The 27,750-nt window shown below is 32.3% G+C and overlaps 1 protein-coding gene across 5 annotated transcripts in view; it reads right to left on the reverse strand.

Annotated features, from left to right (window-relative positions):
• Nucleotides 1-248: 248 nt before the first annotated feature.
• Nucleotides 249-27,750, reverse strand: part of LOC145297709 (rho GTPase-activating protein 44-like) — a 473,021-nt gene continuing 445,519 nt past the window's right edge. For 3 of the 5 annotated variants that reach the window (XM_080143912.1, XM_080143909.1, XM_080143907.1), the window contains 2 exons: nt 23,578-23,706; nt 249-699 (listed from right to left, as the gene is read on the reverse strand). In XM_080143912.1, coding sequence (XP_080000038.1) covers nt 668-699; nt 23,578-23,706 — 161 coding nt within the window. In that variant the 3' untranslated portion in view covers nt 249-667. The remainder of the gene's footprint in view (nt 700-23,577; nt 23,707-27,750) is intronic. The other 2 variants (XM_080143911.1, XM_080143908.1) reach the window with 1 other exon arrangement.

The raw sequence follows: 27,750 nt of genomic DNA on the forward strand, positions 1-27,750 counted from the left end.
AAAACTGAAAATTGATAACCGAGAATCATTTTTTTTTGTTTACTTCAAAATATAAAAACTGAAAATTGATAACCGAGAATCATTTTTTTTTTGTTTACTTCAAAATATAAAAACTGAAAATTGATAACCGAGAATCATTTTTTTTTTGTTTACTTCAAAATATAAAAACTGAAAATTGATAACCGAGAATCATTTTTTTTTTGTTACTTCAAAATATAAAAACTGAAAAGAAGAAGAAAAGAAACACATTTTTTCGATTTTATATAGATTTTTATTTTGAAATTGTATCTTTAACAATTTCAAGGCGTTTAATTCTCATAAAAGAGAATGAAAACTTGCCGATCCAAAGCTAATTTTGATGAGAAGAAGAAAGAGGCTTCTTTGAGTGATAAGAAACAGTTTATAAAAGAGGATTTTCAAGTCTGTTAGAAAATGAGGAGGGTTCTCGTTTTTTTTTTTTGTTTTGTTTTGTTTTTTTCTGGATTATGAGAGCAAAAATTTGACTTTCTTGTTGCCAACTGATTAAAAAAAAAATTGGGGAAGGGGTAGTCAGTTGTGGAGAATACGAACTCCCATTCAGTTAAAAACAAACCCCTAATTTATCGATGAAAGGGAAGAGAGAAAAGAGAGAATAAAATAAAAGAACGGCTTTGTTTCTTCAGTGATTTCATGGAGTTTTTGGAGCATCTGTCTTGTGTTCTGAAATAAACAAAACAAAAAAAAAATATCCAAAACATTAACTCCAACCAGAAAAATGGGTTTAATGAAGGAATGAAATTGAAAAAAACAAAAATTGAAAAAAAAGGAATGAAATTGAAAAAAAACAAAAAGTGAAAAAAAAAAAAAAGAAAAAAAAAATGAGGGAAAGAAAAAAATGAGAAAAAGAAATGAGATAAAAGGCTGATAAATGAAATGAAAGTTTTGTTTGACACATTTTTTCAATAAGAACAGAAAGTGAAAAAAAAATGAAAAGGTATAAAATTAAAAAAAAAGAAAAACAATGAGGGAAAGAAAGAAGTGAGATAAAAGGCTGATAAATGAAATGAAAGTTTTGTTTAAATTCTTATTAAAAAAAAGTGTCAAAATGAAAAAAAAAAAATGAAAAGAATTAAAGTGAAAAAAAGAAAGAAAAAAAAACGAAAAGAAAAAAGGTTGATAAATGAAATGAAAAAGATGTTTGACACGTTTTTTTTTTTCAGTGTAAATTTTCTGGTATTTGAAAACTATGAATAATCACGTATACAAATTTACTTCTATCAACAACGAAGGGGGGGGCTTAATCTTAAAAATAACAGATAATAAAGGAAAAAAATAATCGCATATGGAAATGAAACTTTTATTTAGTTTTGCCTTCTTTTTCGTATTAATTAGTTTCGTTTCATTGATCTTAAGTAGTGAACAGATATTTAACTGAAGCAAACTAGTGAAGCTCATATAATCATAAATTATTAACAATTATGGAAAAAATATTTGGACGACTGAGAAATCTTGAATGTTATTCATACAACGTTTCAGCTGATGTAATTTCCGATCTTTAGATACATCTTGACAAAATCTGGAATCAGTACAGAATTTCGGATGGTAACTATTATTTAATCCATGGATATAGCTCGCTCTCGTTCTGTCAGCCACAACCGGATAGAAGTCTTAAGTAGTTTATAAGTGTATTCTCGCATCACTTGTACTGAGGATGGAACTTTCAACCTCCGGAAGAGTGTCATTTAGAATTGATTATAATTTAGCATTCTTATCTGTTACACACAATTCTAGAAATGAATTTTAGGCACTTTAAACCTCTTCTAGTTTTAAGATATGTAGTCTCACTGCTTAATTACTATAGACTAGCAGGGAGACTCGACATTGCCCGGAATTAAATGATGATCAACGAATATTTCACACTTTCATATTTTTATTGTCATCGAAATAAGTGAAATCGCCCAGTTTTCAATCAAATCGATTGCCAGCTCTAGTTGGTGCACCAGAAGGAAGCTTCATATACCTCCCCACAGTAACTTAATCCCCAATACAGTGTAGTCTACATTGCACTGTAGAGAATCTGTTAATTTTTAAAAATTTTTATATATAATGGATTGAATTATGTTTACAATGAAAAAGTCAAGTATAATGGTTCAATTGTGCTCTAAACACGAAGCATTTATTTCGAACGTGTCCCTGCCATATCAAAAGAACCTATTGTTGATTTTATATGTCTGGCCTTTCGGCTTGTGTGATAATTAGCGATGTGACAACAGCATATTATTTTCATTGTTTTGACTCGAGGGTGTATCCCTTGATATCTTATATGCTTTTATATAGAGTGATGTGGTTCCGGTTGATTAACTATGTCCCACTGTGTCGGATATATACTCGAGAGTCAAAACAATGAAAAGAATATGCTGTTGTCATAGCCCTAGTGATAATAAAATTTCTTGAATGTGATGTTAGACTGTATAAAGTGTTAACTTTGGTCAAAATCGTCTGTTCCTTCTTTCATTAGATTTTGTTTCTATTTTCAATATTTATCGAAGACATTCTGATACAAAATCCATCTAAGAACACTGCCAGGCACATAAAATACCTTTATGTGAAATTTCATAAGAATCAACCCAGCCGTTCTGGAATCCATAGGGAACAAACTGTCACACACAAAATTCTTTTATATAATAGTAGATTGCATCGCCAGCCTCATAACTCTTGCCTGCCTTATTTTGTTCTTTGTCATATTCCATGAGCAATGTTTCTGACAAAGGAGGAAGAATTGCTGTTTTCTGGTTCGGAATCTATCCATCTAACACTTATCGCTTTTAACCTTAAAATAATACTTTTTTCTCCTTACATCATCAGTGGCTTCATGCTTTGTCAAAAGTGATTTCCATAATATATATATTACGAACAGATTCCCGAGTTTGACAAGATGCACCTAAAGAAGGTCGGAGGTTACATTAGACAAAACACGAGAATAACATCCAAGATGAAAACCATAGTTCAAATAGTACAAATAATTCACATCTCAAAAATTTCCGAAGCATAAAACCCGATGAGTTTCGTAGTGATAGAATTGATGCACTTGGTCACATAAACAGATACTGAAGTAATCAGCATATTCTTGTTTAAGACCAGAGTGTAGTATCTGTTATGATACTATACTTCATCTGTTCTGTCCTCAGTCTTTGTAAGCAGAGATCCTTCTGAACTGAGACATTTTTTATGATTTACTTATTTTTTGGAAGGTCTGGATTTTCCTTACATTAAAAGCTGACCTTGTGTCTCACTCTGCCCTAACATCACAAAGAGAGACTCAGATGTACGAGGTGGCTTAAATAATTTTCTAGACTTTTTTGTACAGGCATTTGAATTGTCGTAGATTCTTGAAAATTCAATATGTTATTGTGATACATCTTATGAGATGACTGACCAATTTTTATGGTTCCAGGTTCAAATGAACAGCTACAGCAGGAATTGGAATACACCCTATTAAAGCCTGATTGTCACAGCTGGTGAATTTTAAAAAATGCAATCTAGACACAAGCATACATTAGAAGAATGATACACAATAAAATTCTGTTTAAAACTTGGAAAAATACAACAGAAACATATGGAATGCTTCAGACTGCTTTTGGACCAGCTTGCATGAATTGAGCATCAGTTTTTGAGTGGCATAAGCGATTCAAGGATGGTAGGAAGTCTATGAGGGATGATGAGAGGTGTGGGAGGAGTAAGGAAGTCAGGACACCAGAGTTGATTGGCCAAATAAAGAATTTCATGGATAAGGACAGTCGTGTGTCTAAAGAGACAATAATTGCACAGTTTGATGTCAGTGTGGGAACTGTATACACAATTATTCATGAGGAACTGAAGATGCAGAAGATTTGCACGAAGTTTGTCCCAAGGGTGTTCAGAGAAGATCAGAAAGAAAGTCGTTGTTATGACAGTAAGGAGTTGGTTGAGCTGATCAATTCAGATCCCGCAGTTCTTGATGCTCTGGTGACCAACGATGAAAGCTGGATCTACTGCTTTGATCCAGAGATAAAAAGACAGAGTTTCCAGTGGAAGCATGTTGGCTCTCCCAGGCCCAAGAAGGCCAGACAGAGCAAATCCACCCAGCAACTTATGATGATCCCGTTTTTTTTTTGTTTTTTTTTGACAGCACGGGTATGATCTATATGCACTGGGTTCCCACAGGACAGACAGTCAACAAGAAATACTATGTTGAGGTTTTAAGGGAGTTTAGGAAGAGATTTTGTCGGAAGAGGTCAGCACTCTTCAAATTGGGTCACTGGTATTTCCAAATGGATTTCTACATTAAACTTAATCTGTAGCTGAAACAATCTTGAAAGTAGAATTTTGCAAAGAACTGTGGAAGACAATATCACGAGGTTGCTTCCCAGCTGACTACAACATGTTCGTTTTCAAATCCACTGTTAAAAAAATTCTTGTCCAGATGCTGTGATTTATCAATCCAGATCACGTGTTAAGAGAGAGGGGGACATTCTGAAATAGTGAACAGCTGAATCAAGCAGTTGGTTATTTGGTAGCAGAGATCTGTCTGAAGACACAACAGATAAGAATAATTGAAAAGCTTTAGTAATTTATGATGCAACCAATTAATCTGATCGGAGATGATGGTTTGCGATATTAAAATCAATGATGATAGCATTATGATGATGACATTAAAATCAATGATGATGATGGCAACTTTGTCGTGTGAGACAATGGCATTCTGCACCTAGTCTGGTGCATCACACCACAGCGTCTACTGCTACTGTGGCTATAGAGTCCAATTTTAAATTTGCAGATTTGTTGGCACTTGCTGCAGGTATAGTCAGCAGTGGGGATGGTAGGGGGCGGCAGGAGCAGACTGTATCCTCTGTTGTCTGCAGGTTCCCTTTTCTCTGATACAGCAAAGCTCCAGGTGGGTAATAAGGAGACCTAGGTTTGCCCAGTTACCAGGGTTCCACTCTCACATTACAGACAGAATCCAACGGAAAGACAAGCCAATACAGTTGGTGCCAGAAAGTTGCTGCAGAAGTTGCCAAAAAGGTTTTGCTTCCTCATTCGTCTTTTAGGATTCAAAACCGGATTTTTATTCAAGGTTTACTTCCTTAGCATCTGCCTTTCTCAAGGCATCTAAAAGGCAGTGGGGCTAGGAGTTGATCCATGAGCACCAGGGCACATCCATGTGTCAGTGGGCCTGTATGCCACACATCTGGAAACCAGCCACCTCTTGCAGTTCAACCTGTGCCCGTGAGATGTTCAGCTCAGGTGTTTTACTTACGAGGAACCACTACATAGGCTAAATCCCTGAGTGGCTTCCGGGCCTTGATAAGTGCTGACCACTGTGTAAAAAAAAAAAAAAAAAATGAATATCTAATCTATAAAGTAAAATCGATTTTGCTCCCTTTTGCTTTTTTTTTTTTTTTTTTTTTGCTACAAACTATATACGCACAAATCTGTTTCCTCAATCGTGAAAGGCAAATATTGGAGTGTGTCCGTAAAAACAAAAACCTATGAATATTCAATGTTTTTCATGTTCATCCATTGATCACAATCCAACTCTCAGTTAGTAGAAATGAAAACCAAGATGGCCACATGGTGGGTTATATTAAATCAAATTGTTTGGAACAAATATCCGACAACATTCTAATTTGCTTCTGTGGCTTAGCATACTAATTGCCAACACTAGTCATTACTCTTCATACATAACAAAAGGATCTGACTTACTAGGGACCAGACCCTTTTGTCTGAACGAGGTATGATGCATTACTTATTTTGCGAGAGGGTTTGGCTTATTGACTGATCATTATGAATTTTAGAACAACACTAAGAGGTCTACGGGTGGATAATGTGGACTATATTTAATTTGATTTGGTTTCATGCAAAGAGTGGGTGGAATCACTTCATGAAAATTCAGATATTTGTGGAATTTTAACAATAGTTATGAAAGCAGCAAATATTCCAGATTTGCATTAAATTTCATTAGAAACCAATTTTTTCATGGAAATCGCCTCAGACAAGGTATAAAGCCACTTGATGTAAGGATCAAATAAAAATATATTGCCCCCAAAAAGAATACTATTTCGAAAACTAAACGATAAATGTAAGATGGATAGATTCTGACTTATGTCTCCTTAAGTAAGATTTTCTGAATTTCAGTTTCTTCTTAAGACTTCTTAAACTTAAGCCTTATATTTAGACATTTTTTAAATAATGTAATGGATTTTTATCAAAATTGGATATTTTTAAGGAGACACAAAAGTAGTTAAAACCTGTTCTGTTTAGAAAATAAAGTTTACTTGTCCTGGATCTGGTAATTCTAATTATATAAATACCTATCAATTGCATGGTAACATTAACTTGTAATATCACTCGAAGAGATCAAAGTAATTTATGAAAATTATAAAGTAAACTGAGTACCAGAAAGATGTACAGCTTCTGGAGTGTTTCCACCAACGATGCCACCATTCCATCATAGGCATCAAGTGGCAGGACTTACGTCACCAATAATGAAGTCTTGGAGAGAGCACAAGCCACCAGTATTGAGACCATGCTTCTGATCAGACAACTGTCTGTAATGGAGGACACAAGACTACTCAAAGTCGTGTTCTATGGCGAATTGTGCCAGGGCAAATGGAACAGAGGCACTCTGCATAAATACTACAAAGATTAGCTGAGATAACAGCTGTGTTCAGTTGACGTCTCAGAGAAAAACTGGGAACGCAGAGCCAAAAACGGGACAGTTAGAGGGCTTTGTTAGAGTGAGGCACTGCGGCTTTCGAGATCAACAGAAGAAAGACTGCAGAGGACAAATATAGAAGAAGGAAAACATCATCTGTCTAGGGTCCTTCTGCCCAGGGATTCCCATATCCAAGGTGTCACAGCGTGTACATGTCGAAAATCAGTCTACACAGTCACCAGAGGGCATGCTGCTAAGGACAACCTTCCTATTGATCGTTGGATCCGAGGAACCCGCCAGGTCAAGTCATGAATGTCTATCAACTGCATACTAAGGTTAATTGGAATGTCACTTGGTGAGATCGTAGTAAAGTAATTTATGAAAATTATAAACTAAATTTACTATTTTTTTTTTTTTTAATTTTAATCGTAAAGCTTTATTTAAACATTATATTAAATATTGTTAATTTTATTACATCTGGTATTCTAAGGGTTCTTTATGCCAAATTTGATGCAATTCTGCCTGATAGTTTTGGAGCTGGTAAGTGTTTATAATAGTTGCTGTTGTTATTATTATTAGTAGTAGTAATTTTGTGACAGTTTTTAAGTTAATATTATTAATAAAAACAAATGCGTTCAAATGATCTCACATTTTGTCACGTTTTAATCATCTATATGATAAAATTAGAAGAATACCCGTCCTAAGACAGATAAAATTAATTCCCTGAACAGTTGTACACCATTTTTATGTCTCCTTAAAATTAAAATCAACATGTAATGATACAAAATCTTTATTGTAATTTTGATCAAAAAAAAATGCATAACATGATTTTGATTCTAGAAAATGTCCAGAATTTAAGTTTAAGCTTAAGGGATCTTAAAAACTAAATTACAATTCAGGGAATCTTGCTAATTTGATGTCCAATGACTATGGATTGAATTCAGTGCAAATCTGAAATATTTGAATTTCAAATGAGAGGTTGTACCCAATATTATGCACCATGAAATCTCTTCAAAATACTGCAAACAAACAGAAACGAATATTTATTGATTTGTGATACAATAGTGTTAAAATTTGACTAAATTTGGAGATATCTGAATTTAAACAAAGGCTCTCACCCACTTTGTACTCTCTTTGCATAAAACTATTATTAAGCTAAATATAATCTCACGCAATGCAAGTGTGTTCTAAAATTTATATTCATCAGTTAGTTTAGGTGTAAATCTTGTACATGCAAACCTATAACCATAGTTAATTTTATAAAGATTAGGATCATTCGAAATTTGTAGTTTTATTAGTAGTAGTAGTAGTGGTGGCAGATAGTAGGGTTAATTTTGGTAGACAGTTTTTAATGAAAGCGAACATGATTAAATGATCTCAAATTGTGTCATGTCTTACTTACATCTATACCATAAAATTAAAATAATACTCGTCCTAGGACAGATAAAATCAATTCCCTGAACAGAACAGTTTTGCACGACTTCACATCCTCCTTACAAAGAATAAAAAACAACATAATAACTAGAGCTATGACAACAGCATATTCTTTTCCTTGTTTTGATTCTCAGTTATATATCCATTGATATCTTATGTTTTATGTAGAGTGATGTGGTTCTTGGTTGATTAATTGTGTATAACTGTGTCGGATATATACTCGAGAGTAAAAAAAAAAAAAAAATGTCATAGCCTAATAATAACACTGAACCTAGAATCCTTATTCTAATATTGGCATGATTTGGATTTGAGAAAATGTCTAAATTTTAAAGCTTAAGCTGTTTTAAAAAGGAATTCAAATTCTGGAAATCTTGCTTGATTGGCGTCTAGTAACCATCGATCAAATTCAATGCAAATCTGAAATATTTGAAATATTCAAACGGAACATTGTACCGAATATTATGGCCCATAAAATGTCTTCAAAATACTACAAACAAACAAAAATGTGTGAAATATTTAGTAATTGATTTGTGAGACTTATGGTTAAAATTTCACAAAATTTTGAGATATCTGAATTTAAACAATGGCTTCCACCCACTTCGTACCCCCTTTGCATAAAACTAAATTAAGCTAAATATAATCCACATTTGAATCCCTCACGCAAAGCAGATGTATTCCATCAGTTAGTTTAGGAGTAAATCCTGTACATGCAAACCTATAACCATAGTTAATTTTATAAAGATTAGGATTATTCGAAATTTGTAGTTTTCAAATAATTAAAACAATAAAAACGATTGCTACGCTGTAAACCAAAAACGATTAAAATATAATAATCCATATAAGTGGAGACTCCCCAAAAGAGCAAAGTCAAAAGAAAGATCTTCCCTTCGACCGACCCAAGATATAGATCCATGTTCTGTGAATTCGGAGAATCTGAAAGGTAGTTTTGAAATCTCAAAGTACGACAAAGCTATTTGATCTTTGTTTTAAACTGAAAAGCCTGCATCCAAAAGCAGTTCGTTTTTCTTATATCCAAAAGAAGCCCTGATCCGTTTTTTTGTGTAGAAACTGTCTCTGAAATTATTTTATGCAATAATTATTTTTGTCTATAAGAAAATGATCTCCAAAGTTATCATTGACTGTCTGTTGATTTGAAAATAACACAGTTGATTTCAGATCTTTTTTTTTTTTTTTTTTTTTTTTTACAAGGTGATCACCACTTATCAAGGCCCGGAAGCCACTCAGGGATAAGGGTTATTTCCTGTACAGTACATTAGTGTGGGGATTTAATAAAAATCTATCCTAAATAAAGATATATCCTGAACCCGACACCAAGCTGCAGCTGAGAGAAGCAGCATACCAACCACTCACCAGAGCACCTACTAGGGAAGAACTCAACTACACTAGTGTCTGACAACAAATGGCCAACCAACAGTGTTAATGGTATTGCCACTCAGACTTATGGTTGTTCACATTTTGTGTACTCAGAGCACCAGAGTGGCAGTTTCCAGTGGCCAGTGAATGTCTGATAACATTTTGAAGGGTCCATCACTAGACAAAGACAAAGGTTTAGCCATTAGAACTTAGGGTTAGTGTACATTATTTTGCCGTGTGTCTGCCCCGTTGACTCCAGCACACTGGTTATATATTTGGTTTTGTGATGCAGGATTTTGCAACAACCCCTCTCAGCAGGTGGTTATAACAATGAAAAAAGATTGCTGCTGTAAGACAAAAAGATTTAAATATATCATCCATATAATAATTGTTTGTTCCTCTTCCTTTGTTACCATGACAATAATGTTTCAAATACACATGCGCTAAAATCAAAAGGACGCCATTCATCCAAACTCGATGCAATAGTAGCAGCAGCATTAATACAGTTGCTTTTCTATATACAGAACAAGAAGCAGATGTCAACTGATTTTTTTTAAATTCCACAACTTTTAACTAAAAAAAAAAAAGTTATTAATCAAAATTTATATATATATATATATTACAATAAAAAAAAAATGCAAGCATGAAAAGTAATATGGTTAAGCTTAAACATGGAAACGTAAAGGACTAGTTGTTAAAACTGGAAAAGGAAAGGACAAGGTGTTCGAGTAAAAAATATAATAAATTTATAAATTAAAATATTGCAGCATTAAGAATTGATTATATAATGTTATAAACTGAACTTTAAAAAAAAATCTTAATCCTGCAATATTTTAAGTTATAAATTTTCTTTTCCAGTTTTAACAACTAGTCCTTTACTTTTCCATTTTCTTTTAAGCTTAACCATATTACTTTTCATGCTCGCATTTTTCTATTGTAATCCACGATTTTTCCAGTAAATTCACTTGTTGTTTGTTTAATTTTAGTCTTATTTTTTTTGTCCCCATAAACATAACATACACATATGTAATAACAATGTAAGGCACTCGTTTGCTTTCAATAAAATCCCCCAATTATCTACCTTTCATTCTTTCATTCTCTATTTCACTTGTTGCTTCTCTTTTCATGAGAGCGGTGAATTGGTAGCAACAGTAGTCGCTTCATCATGGCATGGTAATAATATTGTATAGTTTGTCTCTCTCTGCACAATTTATCGGCTTATTGCTATCACTTATTCATAATCATGTTTGTTGCATTTCTATAGCTTGTTCCACTTTGACAATTAAACACACAGATGGTTTCATAACAAAACTGTTGCCCGGGTGTTTGTTTGGAGGAAGAAAAAAAAAGTGTTAGTAGGCAGACAGGCTCGAACCTGTGACGCGAAGGCGGAAGAGAAATTGAAAGAAAACCTGAGAGTTTACCGCTGCACCGTGACGCAACAAGTGAAAAGCGGTCAAATTTAGCGATGTCAATCAAAAAGTTAACATAGTTAAGTGAATGAGTTCACACAGGTGCAGAAATGAACATCTGGCTGGAAGCCAGTTTATTTACTTGTTTCCCCAAGATGTTGGGGAAAACCAGCTCCCCCAAAAAGAGGGAACTCTCAAATGAACAGCAATTGTCTGATATGAAGGGTTTCCCCCACATTGATCAAAGCTTATTGCCTTCAAAATGTCCCGGCCAGGAGGGCCAGGAGAATGCCATCACTTCGATTAGTTTCGCTTTATTTATACAAAAAAGACACACAAGCGAAAACATATGAAAAAGACAAACAAACACTGGAAAGGACGGGATGGCGGGAATTTTTTAAAAGTCGATCAAAATAAAGACCGAGATGACATCTGTTTGCAACTCGGAGATATTATAATCTAGGAAGTATAAGGAAAGTTTTCCAAAATAGTAACCGTGTCAAGAAGCCCGGCGAAAAAACCTTTCTTAAGACATACAAAAACACTCGTGGCCGTTTTGCCTTTTATATATATATATATATATATATATATATATATATATTATTTTGCTCGCAGTGGTCGTCGGCCATTTCGAGCAAGGGTGGTGAACAAAATGAGGTTGGGGTTGACAAGCTAACGATGTAACTATCGTGCATCTCTCTTTCTCTCACTCTGTGTTTGTTTGTTTATTGAACCTCTTGCTTTTATTGACAATTTCTTTCTTTGTTCCATCAGAGGTCAATATATGTGTACAAGTCCGACATGATATTTTCTTTGTTCTCTGCTAACCTGGAATTTGTGTCTGTGTGCATGATCTCCAAGTTCCTTTATCCAACCATAATGCTGAAGATGTTGCAGATGGGAAGTGTTTGAGATCCGTTTTCTCACCATTATACATGATGGCAGAGTGAACACAGAAAAAAAATCTTTGCTAATTAAACTATAATCTAAAAATTCTAAGATTTTATTGTATTTTGATTAGTGTTGGAATAATGGATCAAAATTGAAAGAATCAGAACTTTTGGGGGGATATTTGAATTAGAATTGGAAAAATGTGAGCATAATAATCTCTGATATCAAAAACGATTCTTTTTGAAAAAAAATCTTTTTATTTAATTAATTTGCTATGATGATACAATAATGAATATTTATTGGTTTAAAACAACTAGTAAGATTGAAATTTATTAGATCATAACTAATTTAGGTAAAACAAGCCACGCATACATAGTCCCCCTCTGGTTCTGCACGGGAGAAAACGCCACAAAAAATAGTGCAGAAATGATGAATGTAAGAAGTGTGAAGGGCCAACGTTGCCTTCACATTTTCGCCAAGTTTCAGAAAAATCTTATGGATAGGGCAAAAGTTATAGAGTAAAAAGTGTAATTTTTTGCAATTTTGGAGCATTTGTGACCCCTTTTCAGCTCCTAGGAACACTGAATCCCAGTGAAAAATGGATAAACAGTGCAGTTTCACGCTTTAAGACATGTAGAATTCAGCACCATGGAAAACCACTATATAGACACACATATCAAGATTTTGAGTAATATGAAAAAAGAGCTCCAAAAAGGCATGTTTTTTTAGCCCTAAAAGTCCCATAGGGATGCAAACCAGAATTTTGCCAGGGTCGCACATACTAAATTTATATTAAGAACAATGGCCTCCACATTTTGGCCAAGTTTCAGGAAAATCTAATGGATGGATCAAACGCTATGGGGGCAAAAAGTGTCATTTTTGGCCATTTTGGAACATTTTTGACCTCTTTTGAGCCCCTAGGGACACCGAATCCCAGTGTAAATGGATAACGGTGCAGTTTCAGGCCTTAACATATGTATATTTGAGTTGACCACTGTGAAAAACCACTATATAGTCAGACATATTAAGTTTTTGTTGAGAAATATGAAAAGAGAGCCACAAAAAAAGGGAGTTTTTAGTACCGAGACGTGAACCAGAATTTTGCCAGGGTCACCCATACTGGATTTATATTAAGAACAATCGGCTCCACATTTTGGACAAATTCCAATGAAAAGTTATGGGGCAAAACATGTAATTTTTGACCATTTTGGGGCATTTTTTACCTCTTTTGAGCCCCCGGGGATGCAACGGGAATTTTTACAAAAACATTTTTTTTACTGTGCACATCTATTTAATAAAATACAATTTGTGGCAAAATTTCAGGAAAAACTAATTGGCGGTTATCTGGCAATCGTCCGGACTAACGGACGCATGGACACCACTGAAAACATAGGTCCCTCTCCGATAAATCGGGGAACCAAAAATATATCAAGACTTGCAGGGAAGGAGGGGGGAGGCGGTTTTGCCAGGGCGAAAAATACACTTAAATATAATATTTTAATTTGTCCAGATTTTGTATATATTATTATAGAGTCGTGATTTCAAAAGAAAAAAAAAGTACTTATGTGCCATCAGTTAGAATTGAAACTGGAATTGCAGCATTCAAACTTGACCCGCATATGAACTGATTAAAAAATAAATTAAAATGAATATACAAAATTTATAACTTTTTTTTTCAATTTGACCGATTTTTGACCTCTTAAAAACAATTTTAACGACCCATAAAAGAACAACCCGTAAAAAATCCAATCATTTTAGGCCCCTAGCACCGCTCTGCAACTTTTAGTTTTGAAAGACATAAAGTTTGAAAATATGGGGACCGACAGGATGCATATAGCCGTTTATATATTAGATTTGAAAGCAAATGAGGACTTTCCGTTACTTCCCCCATCCTATTTTTTTTTTTAATGATTTAAGCATCGGAATCGAAAATTTAGAATATCTGTAATCTATAATATAAATCTCACCTTTCTGTTTAAATGTATGCATGTATGTTTGCCTAAAACTTTCCACGGAGGCGACGGATTTTCATGAGATTGTTTTGAAGCTCATCCCTTCGGATGACAAATATTGAAAAATTGGTCAAAATCATTAATTCCTTCACCCTCAACTGGGCACTTTTCTACAGAGAGGTCGTTTTTTTCGCTGATATTTTCAAAAGTCATTGCCTCTCTTTGATTGTCTAGCCTTAATTTAAACCTGCGTCACTTCCGGTTTGACGACGGGCGCATTGCTTTTTTTTTCACATTCTTTTCCTCCTTCGCAGTATTGGTTCGAGCCTGCCCGCCTATGACTACTTTTTTTTTTTTTTTTTTTTTTTGCTAAACACACACCTCCAAACACACCTCCAAACACACCGAGCAACACTGGGCACCCAGGTTAGTTGTATCAGAATCAGGAAAAATATTTGAATCATCCTCTTACTAATCTGGACGATAAATAAGAAAAATGGTACAAGTGAAAAAATGTAGGTGAAAATCTCACAATAAGTTTATCAAAAGATGTTTATTATTAAGATACAATACATAAAGGGAAGTTTGTCAATTTAAAAAGAAATTACATGTCCGCTAACCCCCATCAAAAAAAGAAAAATGAAATTCTACTTTTTTTTTTTTTAGGCAATTCTAGAATTGAAATAGAAAAATTGTATCAGAATCGGAAATTTAGAACAGAATCGGTAAGTGTATCAAAATTGGGGGAAAATATTGGAATCTTCCCATCACTAATCATAAAAAAATATATTTTGATGAAGAAAGCAACCATGAAATTTCCACTTCTCACAAATAGAAATTATCGATTACTACCTGTAGCTAGTAATTGTAATAATTTACTAAATCGATTATTTCTACAGCATTGAATAGTTTCTATTCAGTATTGCCCGGGAGTGTTTTTTGTTTTTTTTTAATTTTTAAAACTATTTTTTATTTTTAAAACTAGTTGGTTTTGCCTGCTCGCTATCATGTAGTAATTTAATTCCTATTCACTGCTTGAAATCATTAAAACGAAATTTAAAAAAAAAAATCGATAATTAAATTATTTCCATCTTTCTCCCTCTCTACAAACAAATCGATCAAGCATTAAAAAAAATCATTTATTAAATATCATCAAGTATTCAAAGCAGAAGTAGCCTTGTAACTCCTACTTCTCTTATTTTATCTTTTAGTCCTCACATTCCACGAGCAATATTTCTAACAAAAGAAGAAAAATTGTTGTTTTCTGGGTCAGAATCTATTCATCTCACATTTATCATTGGCTGATTTAGGTATTGTGCTCTTTATTTAGCTCCTTACATCAAGTGGCTACATGCCTTGTCTGAAGCAATTTCCATAAAAAAGAAGCAGCTGACGTCATCAGCTTTAAAATCTAAATTCTGATTTTTTTTTTCCAGTATTAACCTTTGAAAGCAGTAGCAGCAGCCTCCTTTAGTTTCTCCTTTTTTTCCAATTTATTCACCCCCCCCCCCTCACTTCCTCTTCCTCATACCATGAATGAGGCCGGACACTTTGTCTATGCTCACTTTTATTACATCGATTACGCCATTTTTTTTTTATGTTTTAATTATTTTTTAATATCATTTTGGAAGTTAAATTTAATTAGATTTTCAAATGGTCACAAAAAAATCCAATTTTTTATTAACTACAGAGGGGACATTCCAAAAGTAATGCCTCCTATTTTTAAAAATTTTTGTTATTCCACTTGAATCGACCAGACACACACAGTACATGACACTTTAGGGGCTAGGGGTCTCAATTTACAGTTAAACGTTTTCTTTCCCTACACACACACATTTTAATAGCATAGAATGCATGCTAAAATATAATTTTGTTCTGGGATTGAGTTATATTTTTTAAAAGTTCTATTATGCTTGTTCTACTTAAGCATAATTTATAATTAAATGAACAATAAAAGTATACTTTGTAGATTCAACTAATCTTTAATATTTTTTTTACATATGTGAATGACCTTTTTTAATGTCATCTAATTTACATATTTTTGCCTATATATATAACTACTTAATTTACTCACATAAAATTAATATACGAAAGTATAGATTTATGCGTAAACTTTAAGTATTTACTTCAAAAGTGCTCAATACGTAGGTAGAGCTAGTTAGTAATTTATAATATATATATATGGCGATTAAGCTACACTGAATATTCCGCGTTTCATCCACTCTAGGACTCTGCGCATAAGCCTGAAGAGTCCTAGAATGGATGAAACACGGAATATTCAGTGTAGCTTAATCGCCATATATATATATATATATATATATATATATATATATATATATATATATATATATATGTATATCATAAACACGTACATAAATTAAATGGCAAAATAAATCTATTTGAAAGTAATATATAATTATGGATAATACAGAAGTAATTGTGTTACATTGTGGGTGGTATGTATGTAAGGCACTGTATATAAAGTGCGTTGGGTATATGATGATTTGTGTATATAATGAAGTTTCTTTGTTGTTCATAAATGTTTACATATATACATTATAAATATCTATACAATTCAACAGGACATAACATTTTATCAATAAACATTTCCTAAACAGCAAAGGGACGGAACATTTTCTTGGGGAATTATATTTTGCCAAACAGGAAACATTACCTTCATTCATTGAGAGTCTTAGTTGATGAATCTGCCACAAGCTGAAATGAACATTCCTTCGAAAGAAACGACTAAGAGTCTTCGGTTATATTGTCAGACAGCTTTTATTTCACTGTATTTCCTTGTTGGAAGATTATATGCTTGTCTTAGACTCTGCTTCATTCCCGTACAAGGCCATTAAAGGCCCTGTCTCCAACACTCTCTTCGTTTCTCTAGCTTTGTCTCCTCCTAACTCTCTTGTATATATGTAACTATTCCTTTGTGCTTATGTCACTTTACCACACAAAGACCCAACACGTGACCTTCAGTCACGTTTTTGGCTACATTAGTTTTTATCCCGATATTTGAAAACCCACTCAGCTTATGTCCACCATATTCTTTGCTTGTTACCGTTTCTAAGTTAACCAAAATACTTTACTAAACATGCCTTTGTTTCAATAACATTATCTCTGTATACCTTTTTCTATGTAACTGTTAAAAAAACAATAATAATATTAATTATTTACCATTTTACTTTTTTAATAAAAATAGTCAATGTTCTAAATTGATTATCAGCAAGGCCACTCAATGTTGCTCCGGCAAAATCCAATGTGGATTTTTTACTTTTTAGTTATTTAAAAAGAACGTCAATGGTTATGAATTTTGAATTAAAATCAAAGTCCAGTAGATAATAGTAGTAGTTGAGACCCTAGTGCCTGTGTGTGTATATATGAGAGGCGTTCCAAAAGTAATGCCTCCTATTATTTTTATTCCGCCTGAATGAATCAAAGAGGATTGGAAATTGCATTGTTATGAAGACTGAACATATGCATTCATGACCTGAAAGTTCCAGCTCTCTGTTGCAGATATTGACAGTATGAGACTTTAAAGTAGCAACCTCTGTCATGACCATATCTTAGAAGCAGAGATGCGTCACTAAGTTCTTAGCAAAAGTCGGTGCTAGTGCAGAGAGTGATCCGCACTATTTTTTAAATCGTATTTCCAAGTTTAATTAAAGTTTTATGTTTTTTTATTCAATTGTAAGGTTGAAGTATAGAATAGGTACAAAACACCCTCCCCTCCTCATGTTAAGAATGGCTTTTTAAATAATAACGGTATTATTTACGTCCGAATCACTCTCTGCACAAAAGTCATTAAGAATGGTAGTACTAGGTTTGTGCAAAAATAATGTTTCTTGGCATTCAACTATATATAAAAAAACATTTTTGCAATAACCTAATAACTAAGAATGCTAGTGACTATGTAGAAAATAAATTCTGGAGCACAAGAGGTCGCTCGTTTTAATGGTATTATTCCCGTCCTCATATCTCTTCAACTTTTTGAGTAATAAAAAATAAGTTTTTGGAACGACTCTTGTTATCTTAAAATAGCTGACTTATTTACTAAAAAAACGGAAATGCATTAATCTTAGTACTTAACACACAGTGGCGGCTCATGCATGGAGCTGTGGGACTGCAGCACCCCAAGTTATTTCTACACAATATTAATGATAAAATTAAAAATAATACGTTTGTTTATTATTATTATTATTATTTTTTCTATGTGTACATTATAAAATCATTAACTTTAATGTCGGTATCTCCAAATTCATATAATAACAAAAATAAAACTTGCTTGGAGCTGTGAAATTCACAGTTACACTTTCTTAATGAAATTCTCTTGTACGCATGCGCGGATTAGACACTTTAGACAGCCGATGAAAGCCTCTTGAGGAACTGTCGCTTGGCGCAGCTCCGTGTCGTGAAATTCGTTGTTTGCTTAGAGTGTGCGCCTGTATAGATATGATAACATTGTTATTGAAAAAAAAACAAAAAGGAGGTTTACTTATATTTTTTAAAATTATTATTAAAATCTGCACATAACGTGTTCTTGTACATAAAATATTGTGCTATTTTTTTTTTTAAATACGCACACTTTTAGCGTTGCAATTTAAGTTGGTAGCAAATGGAAATATATAATATGCAGAAACTGTTTATTTTTATTTATTAAAAGTATTCGGGAATTTAGCAGTGAAGCTAACACGCGGCCAAGGGTAAAAACCAAATATACAATAAATAAATCTTACCATAAAAATAAAGTTACTTTTCCATCTACCTGCCTTTTTGTTTGTTTCTTTAAAGTAGTTTTAAATGCTATTTATTTTGCAACAACTAAACTTTACAAAAAAAACTGTTTACATTTTTTCCTAGAAGCAAAAAAGCGAAGAAACAGTTTATGTTGAAAATACATTTTAGTTAGAAATCTTTTTAACTTGTATGTTTTAGATATAAAAAAATTAGCATTTATTTGCCTCCGAAAAGGACAATGTTAGAAGTTTTACACTTTGAAAAATGGATTTTTTACACAAGATTTTTTTAATTAAAATGGGTTTGTAAGTAAAAAAAACAAAAAAAAAAACACAGTTTTTTTTATAATTATGCATTTTTAAACTTTACATTGAATTTGTTAGGGTTTGGGTCAGATAATACGCATTAAAAAAGTAAATAGAAATCCTTCTGGACTGAGACAATTTTAATTTTTTGTTTTTTGGGGAAGAAAGCTACATTAAAATTCGATGTTTTATAATGCTTATATATGACATCCTATTTTCTTATAATAACTATCCACTTTATGTCGATCTTTACCGGCATGGGAAGATCAGTAAATAGCCAAATTTGTTCTTTTCATATAAAAAGCAAGTTGTTAAAAGATTTGTAAATAAAATTTTGTATCTTTAAATATTTTTGTTTGTTTGCTCACTATATAAAAATGTAAACTTTTTTTTTATTTTGCATTTTATTTACAAATACGTTTTGTTATAAATACATCTTTAAAAATAAATTTTGTAAATAAAACTGTTATCAAATAAAACGTTATTTTCAAATAGTAAACTCCTAAATTAACCCTCGTAGGGAGGCAGGTAAATTTCAAAGTTTTTCTTTTTTGTTTTTATAAAAAATAAGTTATTTTTAAAAATGTTTTTCGTTTGTTTGCAAAAAAAAAACAAAACAAAAAAAACAAAACAAAAAAAAAAACGCAAACTTTTATTTAATCTGAAAAGTTTAAAAGGAATAAATATATATATTATTTTTATTCCGTAAAGTGTACATAATTTAAAAAATCTTTTTAATAAAAAAGTTTTTGCGTATTATCCATTTCTGATTGATTATTTGTCTTTGTTATATATTTGAATATTTATTTGAATGTTTGTTTATTATTTGATTGAATATTTATTTATATATTCGAATTCCTTTACACGATATTAAAAAAATACGTAAAATTTTTGAAGCAGCACCCCCACTAATCTCAGGCACGAGCCGCCACTGTTAACACATTTTAATTTTAGTAAAAAAAATGTATTAACGGTAAAGAATAGAAACGCAACAATAAATTTATATTAAAAAAAAAAAAAAAAAAAAAAAAATGCTGATTCATACTTGAAACCGGAAGTATTTGATTTTTGGTCTGATATTCAACCAACTGAGCTAATTCAGTTAGTAACACAATATATCTTCTAATGTTTAGCATTTTGTAATTATACTGACTTAAGAATAAATAGATACTGCAGTTACTATCTAGTTAAGATGGCATCCATTTGAAAAATGGATACTTGTACAGTTTAATCAAGACATTAAAAAATGAAAATATCGAAAAAAGTTTAAATTGTACATATCCGTTATGGGATAAAGTTCTCCGAAACAAAATTCACTTAATTTCATCAAGTATTTTTTTTTTTTTTACAGCAAAAAACAATTTGTTATGATACCGAGCAAAAGGTTCGATTTTTAGGAAGAAAAGCTAGTATTAAAAATGGGGAGGGAGTGTTGGCGCTTTAACTGGAGTTATCACTCCGTGGTGTTTTTAAAATTCAAACAAACATTTTAAAAAAATCCAAGGTCTGCCTTCAACGTGTTCTCATAAAAACGTGTTTTTCCGCTGTAAAAAAACAAAAACAAAAACAAAACAAAACAAAAAAACTACTGAATCAAATTAAGTGAAATTTTTTTTCAGAGATCTTCAGTTCAAAACGGATACGTACAATATAACCTTTTTTCAGTATTTTCATTTTTTTAATGTCTTGATTAAATTATACAAGTACCGAAAAATGTTCCCAGGTCACATAAAATCTATTTTCAGAAAAACTGAATCGAAATAAATTGTCAAAGGCCAAAAACCAACCAACCAACCAAACAAACAAAAAAAAAAAAAAATGGATGAATGAAAGTCAAATATATATTTAGTAGGAAGAATGTATTAATCTGAAAGACCCAAAAAATGAATTCACTTTAATATAGAGAAGAAAGAAAAGAAAAGGAGAAAGAAAGAAATAAAAGAAAAAAAAAAAAAAGAAGATATGTCTCCTACCTAAATGGTAAATTAATCATAATTGCAGATTTCTCCAAGAGCTTTATTGTAATAAATATTTTTAATTTTATTACATTTGGCACCCAAGGGTTCTTCATGCCAAATTTGATGCAATTTTACCTAATAGTTTTGAAGCTGATAAGTGTTGATAAAAGTTGCTGTTATTATTATTATTATTCGTATTATTATTATTATTATTAGTAGTAGTAGTAGTAGTAGTAGTAGTAGTAGTAGTGGCAGATAGTAGGGTTAATTTTGGTAGACAGTTTTTAATGAAAGCGAACATGATTAAATGATCTCAAATTGTGTCATGTCTTACTTACATCTATACCATAAAATTAAAATAATACTCGTCCTAGGACAGATAAAATCAATTCTCTGAACAGAACAGTTTTGCACGACTTCACATCCTCCTTACAAAGAATAAAAAACAACATAATAACTAGAGCTATGACAACAGATTCTTTTCCTTGTTTTGATTCTCAGTTATATATCCATTGATATCTTATGTTTTATGTAGAGTGATGTGGTTCTTGGTTGATTAATTGTGTATAACTGTGTCGGATATATACTCGAGAGTAAAAAAAAAAAAAAAAAATGTCATAGCCTAATAATAACACTGAACCTAGAATCCTTATTCTAATATTGGCATGATTTGGATTTGAGAAAATGTCTAAATTTTAAAGCTTAAGCTGTTTTAAAAAGGAATTCAAATTCTGGAAATCTTGCTTGATTGGCGTCTAGTAACCATCGATCAAATTCAATGCAAATCTGAAATATTTGAAATATTCAAACGGAACATTGTACCGAATATTATGGCCCATAAAATGTCTTCAAAATACTACAAACAAACAAAAATGTGTGAAATATTTAGTAATTGATTTGTGAGACTTATGGTTAAAATTTCACAAAATTTTGAGATATCTGAATTTAAACAATGGCTTCCACCCACTTCGTACCCCCTTTGCATAAAACTAAATTAAGCTAAATATAATCCACATTTGAATCCCTCACGCAAAGCAGATGTATTCCATCAGTTAGTTTAGGAGTAAATCCTGTACATGCAAACCTATAAACATAGTTAATTTTATAAAGATCAGGATTATTCGAAATTTGTAGTTTTCAAATAATTGAATGATTAAAACAGGATTGTCCCTATACAGTAGAACCCCGGGATACGGCATTAAAAATTAGCAACAAAATACAGTACAGTATATAATACATATGTATATAAGCAAATAACATTATAAATAAGACTGTAAAGGGAGGTGGGGGGGGGGCAAATACCGTAACCAGGGTCCGGAAAAACATTGTATTTCACATAGTAATCTGAAAATTATGTATCCTAGGGTTCTACCATATTGTTTCCTAAAACTTTTCTAAAACTTTTCAAGACTTTTTTTTTTTTTTAACTTTAAAAAAAAAAAATAACTGAAATTTAAGGAATTTTTATCATTTGATGTTAATGTCTGTTAAAATTTCACAAAAATCTAACGTTTCTGATTACTCCTATTTCCCCCCTTTGCATAAAACTAAATATAGCACACATACCTTTATGCCTAGCAATTTCATAATTTGGTTAAATAGTTAAGGAGAGAATCCTGAACATACAAAAGATATAAAAATATTAACAACAATAGAAATTATCAGACTCGATATTGTTCTTCTGTAGGAATTTGCATTTGCCTCAAAACTTGGAGAAGCACAAGCGTCGTAATAGATATCGACTCAGATCATGGAATCAGTGAAATGGAAATCAAATACAGTTGCATCTATTGCATTTACTCACTCTGAATACAATCCGAACATATGCCCCCTTCCACCACCTCAAAGTAAAAATAGCAACTTGTATTCAATTAATTGTTCTCAATAGAGTTCTCTTATGAAATAAACCAAGATATTTGATTTCACAACCCATATTATGAGAAAGAATGACATCCTTTGGACATACTATTCTGGAAGAATCTCCATCAAGATTCATAAAATTTTGTAAACGCATTAGTGCATCTTTATGGGAAGCTTTGCACTTGACGTTTCGGATTTTTTGAGATGAAGATTGGTTATTCTTATTACTTGGATTCATCAAACTACTGTTCTCATCTTGAGTGCCATTTTCACAAATGCATCTTGTTGAACTCAAGTCTGTTTCTGTCAAACTTGGAAATCTGCATGGAATTTTGAATGGAATCCTTTATTTAATCCACGAGGATGTCATGCTCTTGTTCCGTCAGCCATGACCAAGTAGAAGTCTTAAGTAATTCACGATTGTGTTCTCAGTATCGCCCAAGAATGAGGATTGGACCTCTAGAAGATTATCACTTAGCATTGAATCCTGCTTAGTACTTTATCCGTCACACAATTGGATTGTTGTGAGAACAACACTCGAGATGAGAACAGTAATCCGAAGAATCCAAATAATCACATTAATCCTCATCTAAAAATTAAAAAAAAAAAAATCAGAAACAGTTTCTTTGTTCTGTTATACTTCTGTTCGAAATAAAAAATTATTTTTGCGTGTGTGTGATTATGCTTAAGTTTATTCATGCTCGGTTATGCTTAAGTTTGTCCTCGCTCAGTACTTTGTCATGCTTAAGTTTAAAATAGCAATTTTCTAGCCAAACACACAGTTTAAATGGATCCATACATGTTTTCAAATAAACAAAATCTCATGCAGGTCCTCGAGAGAAATCCACATTCTTACGACAGGCGTGTTAAAGAAGGTACAATGTTAAAAGTCAAAAACAGAAAATGGAGGAAAGCGGTCGAAGGTAGATTAATGAAGAACAGCAAAGCGCTTGGAGAGTCGGCTTCTTTGACACTCACTTGTACTTTTGCCAAAGCTAAAGAACGTCGTCTTTCCGGGGCTTTGATAGCTTTGAGAGAAATGTCGCCGGAGGCATATGGCAGCAGGCACGTCTGTGGATACACTGTCCAGGGATTTCCGGTTTCGCTCTGGCAGGGGATAACAATAACATATACATTGGCGTTTTTTTTTTTTTTTTTTTCTTTGACATTGGATAGAGAGGGAGAAGCAACCCTGCAAATATTTATCTATAAGGATATTAGTTTATGAATGACTTGTCCACCAAATTTCAGTTGTGAATGCCCAACAGTCTTTATTTTATTATCGTTCAATAATTAATATATGAGGGACACTACTGTAATCGTCTTATCAGTAGGAGGTGTGATCCTGAATAGGTTTCATACTCATCAGATCATAACCCTCAGGATTTTGATCTGCGGGATTATTTAATTTATTTTATTTTCACAAAGCAATTCCCACACTCTTCTTGAATTGAATAAAGTGATCGCAGACCAAATCAGGTCAGTGGCAAGATAAAAGAGTGCCAGAATTAATGAGAATTTTGAACATTGTATACAAGTGTGCTTATAATTGAACGTCAATTAAACGAAGACTGTTGGGTATTCATGACTAAAACTTTGTGGACAAGTCAGGCATATATGGTTGGACAACAGAAATAAAAATTATGAATTTTATTAACAATTCTATGGGTGACATTGGAAGGGGTATTTTCTAATATATAAGAACCATTTTTTATTTTCAGAAGCATGTCTGGAATCCGGATTGATCTAGGGATTGTCTTGATAGACATTATATTTTTATCCTCCCCCCCCAATAAGATAAAAATTTGTAAATTAATGTCAGATACGTGTGAAGCTCATTCAGAATCATGTCTCTTACTAATGAGACTGTCACCAAAGTGCCCTCCATATTATTGAATGATGATAAAACAGACTGTTTGGCATTCATGATTGAAATTTGGTGAACAAGTCAGATATAAACTGAAGTTTGTATCAAATATGATTAGAATGCAGAAAGTATTATAAATTTTTATTACCCATTTCATGGGTGACATTTGGACGGGCGGAGGAAGTCGCTTTATATCTTCTAATATATAAGGACCATGTTTATTTTCAGAAGTACACCTGGATTACAGATTAATCCAAGAATTGTTTTAATAGATATATCCTTGAGATAACATCACAGATAAAAATATGGAGGAGGACAAAGTCTGGTGTGTATGAAACCTATTTAGGATCACATATTCTACTGATGAGATGATTACCAAAGTGCCCCTGCACATCACTGAACGATAATCAAACAAAGACTGTGAGATATGCATGTCACATATAAACTGAAGTTTATTTGTACCAAATATAAGTGGATTGCAGAAATGATTGTGGATTTTATTAACAATTCCATCGGGAATGTTTTCTTTTTTTGAGGGGGGGGGGCTCATCCTGCACAATAATATAGATGAAACTAAAATAGACAAGTTCTCATAGACAAATGCTTTTAGGGAAAAATGTGTTTCTTTAGAAAAAGAAGGACATGGTTCAATCCTAAGGCAGCCACGAAAGCAACATACTCACGAAAACATACGAAAACATGCATATAAAAAAGCAGGCATTTTTAAAATAGGAAATAAAAATATATAATCAACATTTTTTGTTTTTAAAAAAGAAAAAATACTGCTTGCAAATTCTTGAGCGAAACAGATTTCCGTTTCCAAACGCATAAAAGAAAAAAGGGCCTTATCCAGAATTCCCACTATATTAAAAAAAAAAAAAAATCTGGATGATGTGCATACTAGTAATGAAACAAAAAATGGCATACTCCAAAAAAAAAAAAAAAAAAAAATGGCATACTCCAAAAAAAAAAAAAAAAATGGCATACTCCAAAAAAAAAAAAAAAAAATGGCATACTCCAAAAAAAAAAAAAAAAAAAAAAATGGCATAATCCAAAAAAAAAAAAAATAAATAAATAAAAAATAATTTAAATTAATCAAGTAGTTTGATTTTTCTAAAGAAAATAATTTTTAAGCCAATTTCAGTTTTTTCCAATGCCTCTCCATGTTAAGAATGGTTTTCTAAAATCTTGAAAGTTTGAATTATTTGGAGTTATTTTCAAGATGGCGTTGCAATATAGTTTCCTACTTTTGACCACAAAATTTGATTTTCTTATTCAAAAATAAAGCTACTTGATCAAGTTGCATGATTTTAAGTGTATGATATTTTCGTTTCCATTATGGGTACTTACAGCATACAGATTTTCCTTTATTTTATTTATTTATTTTTTTTTTATTTAAGAGAAATTCTGGACAAAAACCAAGAAAAAAAATACTAAAATATAAACTAAAACACCTGAATTTGATAAAACATTTAACATCAATTCAAACACTTATTTTATATATACAAATAAAAAATAAAAGCTATGAATTAATTACATTGTTATAGTTTTATTTTCTACACCCTGAAGAATTAAAATATTTGGATCAATTATAATTGAGGCACCCCCAGAATTAACAACAACCAAAAGGACACATTTCAGCTTGATATCGATTTCTTAAGCCTTTATTTCTGGTTGAATCATAAACAAAACTATATGCACTTTTAAACTTACCTTTGCGGATTTTATTTAAAAAAAAAAAAAGTGGAGGGGTGTATTAATTAATTATTTACAAGCAAAATAAAATAAAATTTAAAATGTACATAGTTTTATTGACAAAACTTTTTATAATAAACAACCGAAACAAATATTAAAAAAAAACTTGCATGACTTGGACGAGAAGTAAGAAAAGTAACGACAAATGAGATCAGTCGACGGATAATAGGATTGGTTGGTTGTTTTACAGCATATCAACCCTTTTCGGGTTATTTAATGCTGAATTCAAAGATTTTGAAGGAATTTTTTTTAATAGAATATATTTTTTGTTTTCAAGTCGGTTTCTATTTAACCCATAGTTAGGACCCTAACAGGTACTACCACTCCGAGTGAGAGTGGACCTGGGAGCAATGGTAATTAAAGGGTGGCTCCACACTCCCCAAAGCCTGCAAGCTGGGGCCTCACCACTGGATATAGTTTAAGGTCATATCGAGGATCCAGATAATAGGAAGACAGCCAAAATATCTTAAACTCAAAAGATACGATGGCACTTGACAATGTTTAGTTTCTGGTTGGACAGCTGAAAACAGGTGGAATTGGTCATTTCTACTGACCAGCAAGGAGGGACTAAAATAATGACTAGACATTTAGGATTTCCAGTCAAAACTGCAGTCAGAGAATTCGGTTTAGCACAGATTGGTGTAGACTTGAGGAGTGGAAGCTCAGCAGAGATTTCGAAAGAGTTGAGCAGAAGATGAGATGAGCTGTCTTCAAGTGAACATCAATGATGGTTTCGACAGACAAATTATCTCAGTTCGGTACCAGTCTTTTAGCTAGAATCTAACTTGAGTGTGGATGTTAGCAGTGGAACTCTCCAACCACAACACACATACATATACACCCGTTACCAATGAGCCAAATATAATGCATACATCAGAGTCAGTCGCGTTTATTGTGCAAGTTTGCTTTTGGTTTTGTAGCCAACTTGTAGAATCGTGCATGTATTCTTAGTAGTACACTTTTCTCACTAGGCATTCCGTATGCAATGTATCGAAATGTTAACACATGTTAATAAAAAGAACAGCCTGATCATTACCGATTAACTTTGAAGACTGGAAAAACAAGCGATGTTGAAGCGAAAATAGTTGGTGCTTATGCACTTATGTTACCATGTTAATATTTTCAAATTAAATTCAACTTTCATATCTTTTTTTTTCAAATTAAATTCAACTTTCATATCTTTTTTTAAAATAAAATTGCTAGGTAGAAGTGCAGAATAGTTATGAAACACCCTCCCCTTGTTAAGAATGGTTTTCAAAATGTTATTATTTCAGCATGATAACATAAATACCGTCCAGTTTGAGGCCTGTTTTAATTACTTATATGCATTTTTTAGAAATTGACTGGCAACTCTAACCTGTGACCCAAAGATCAGCTTTGTGATCGCACAAGACGAGTACTTGATGTAAATCAGTTAGGATGTGTGTGTGTGTGTGTGTGTGTGTGCACGATACCATCACATAAAAAAAAAGTAAAATTAAAAAAAAGGAATCCCAAACATTGTTGTTAGCTGTCTGATCGCATCTGTC

Source organism: Euprymna scolopes, chromosome 18, assembly GCF_053919585.1.
Source record: "Euprymna scolopes isolate OS-2025 chromosome 18, ASM5391958v1, whole genome shotgun sequence".
In the NCBI taxonomy this organism is placed as follows: domain Eukaryota; kingdom Metazoa; phylum Mollusca; class Cephalopoda; order Sepiida; family Sepiolidae; genus Euprymna; species Euprymna scolopes.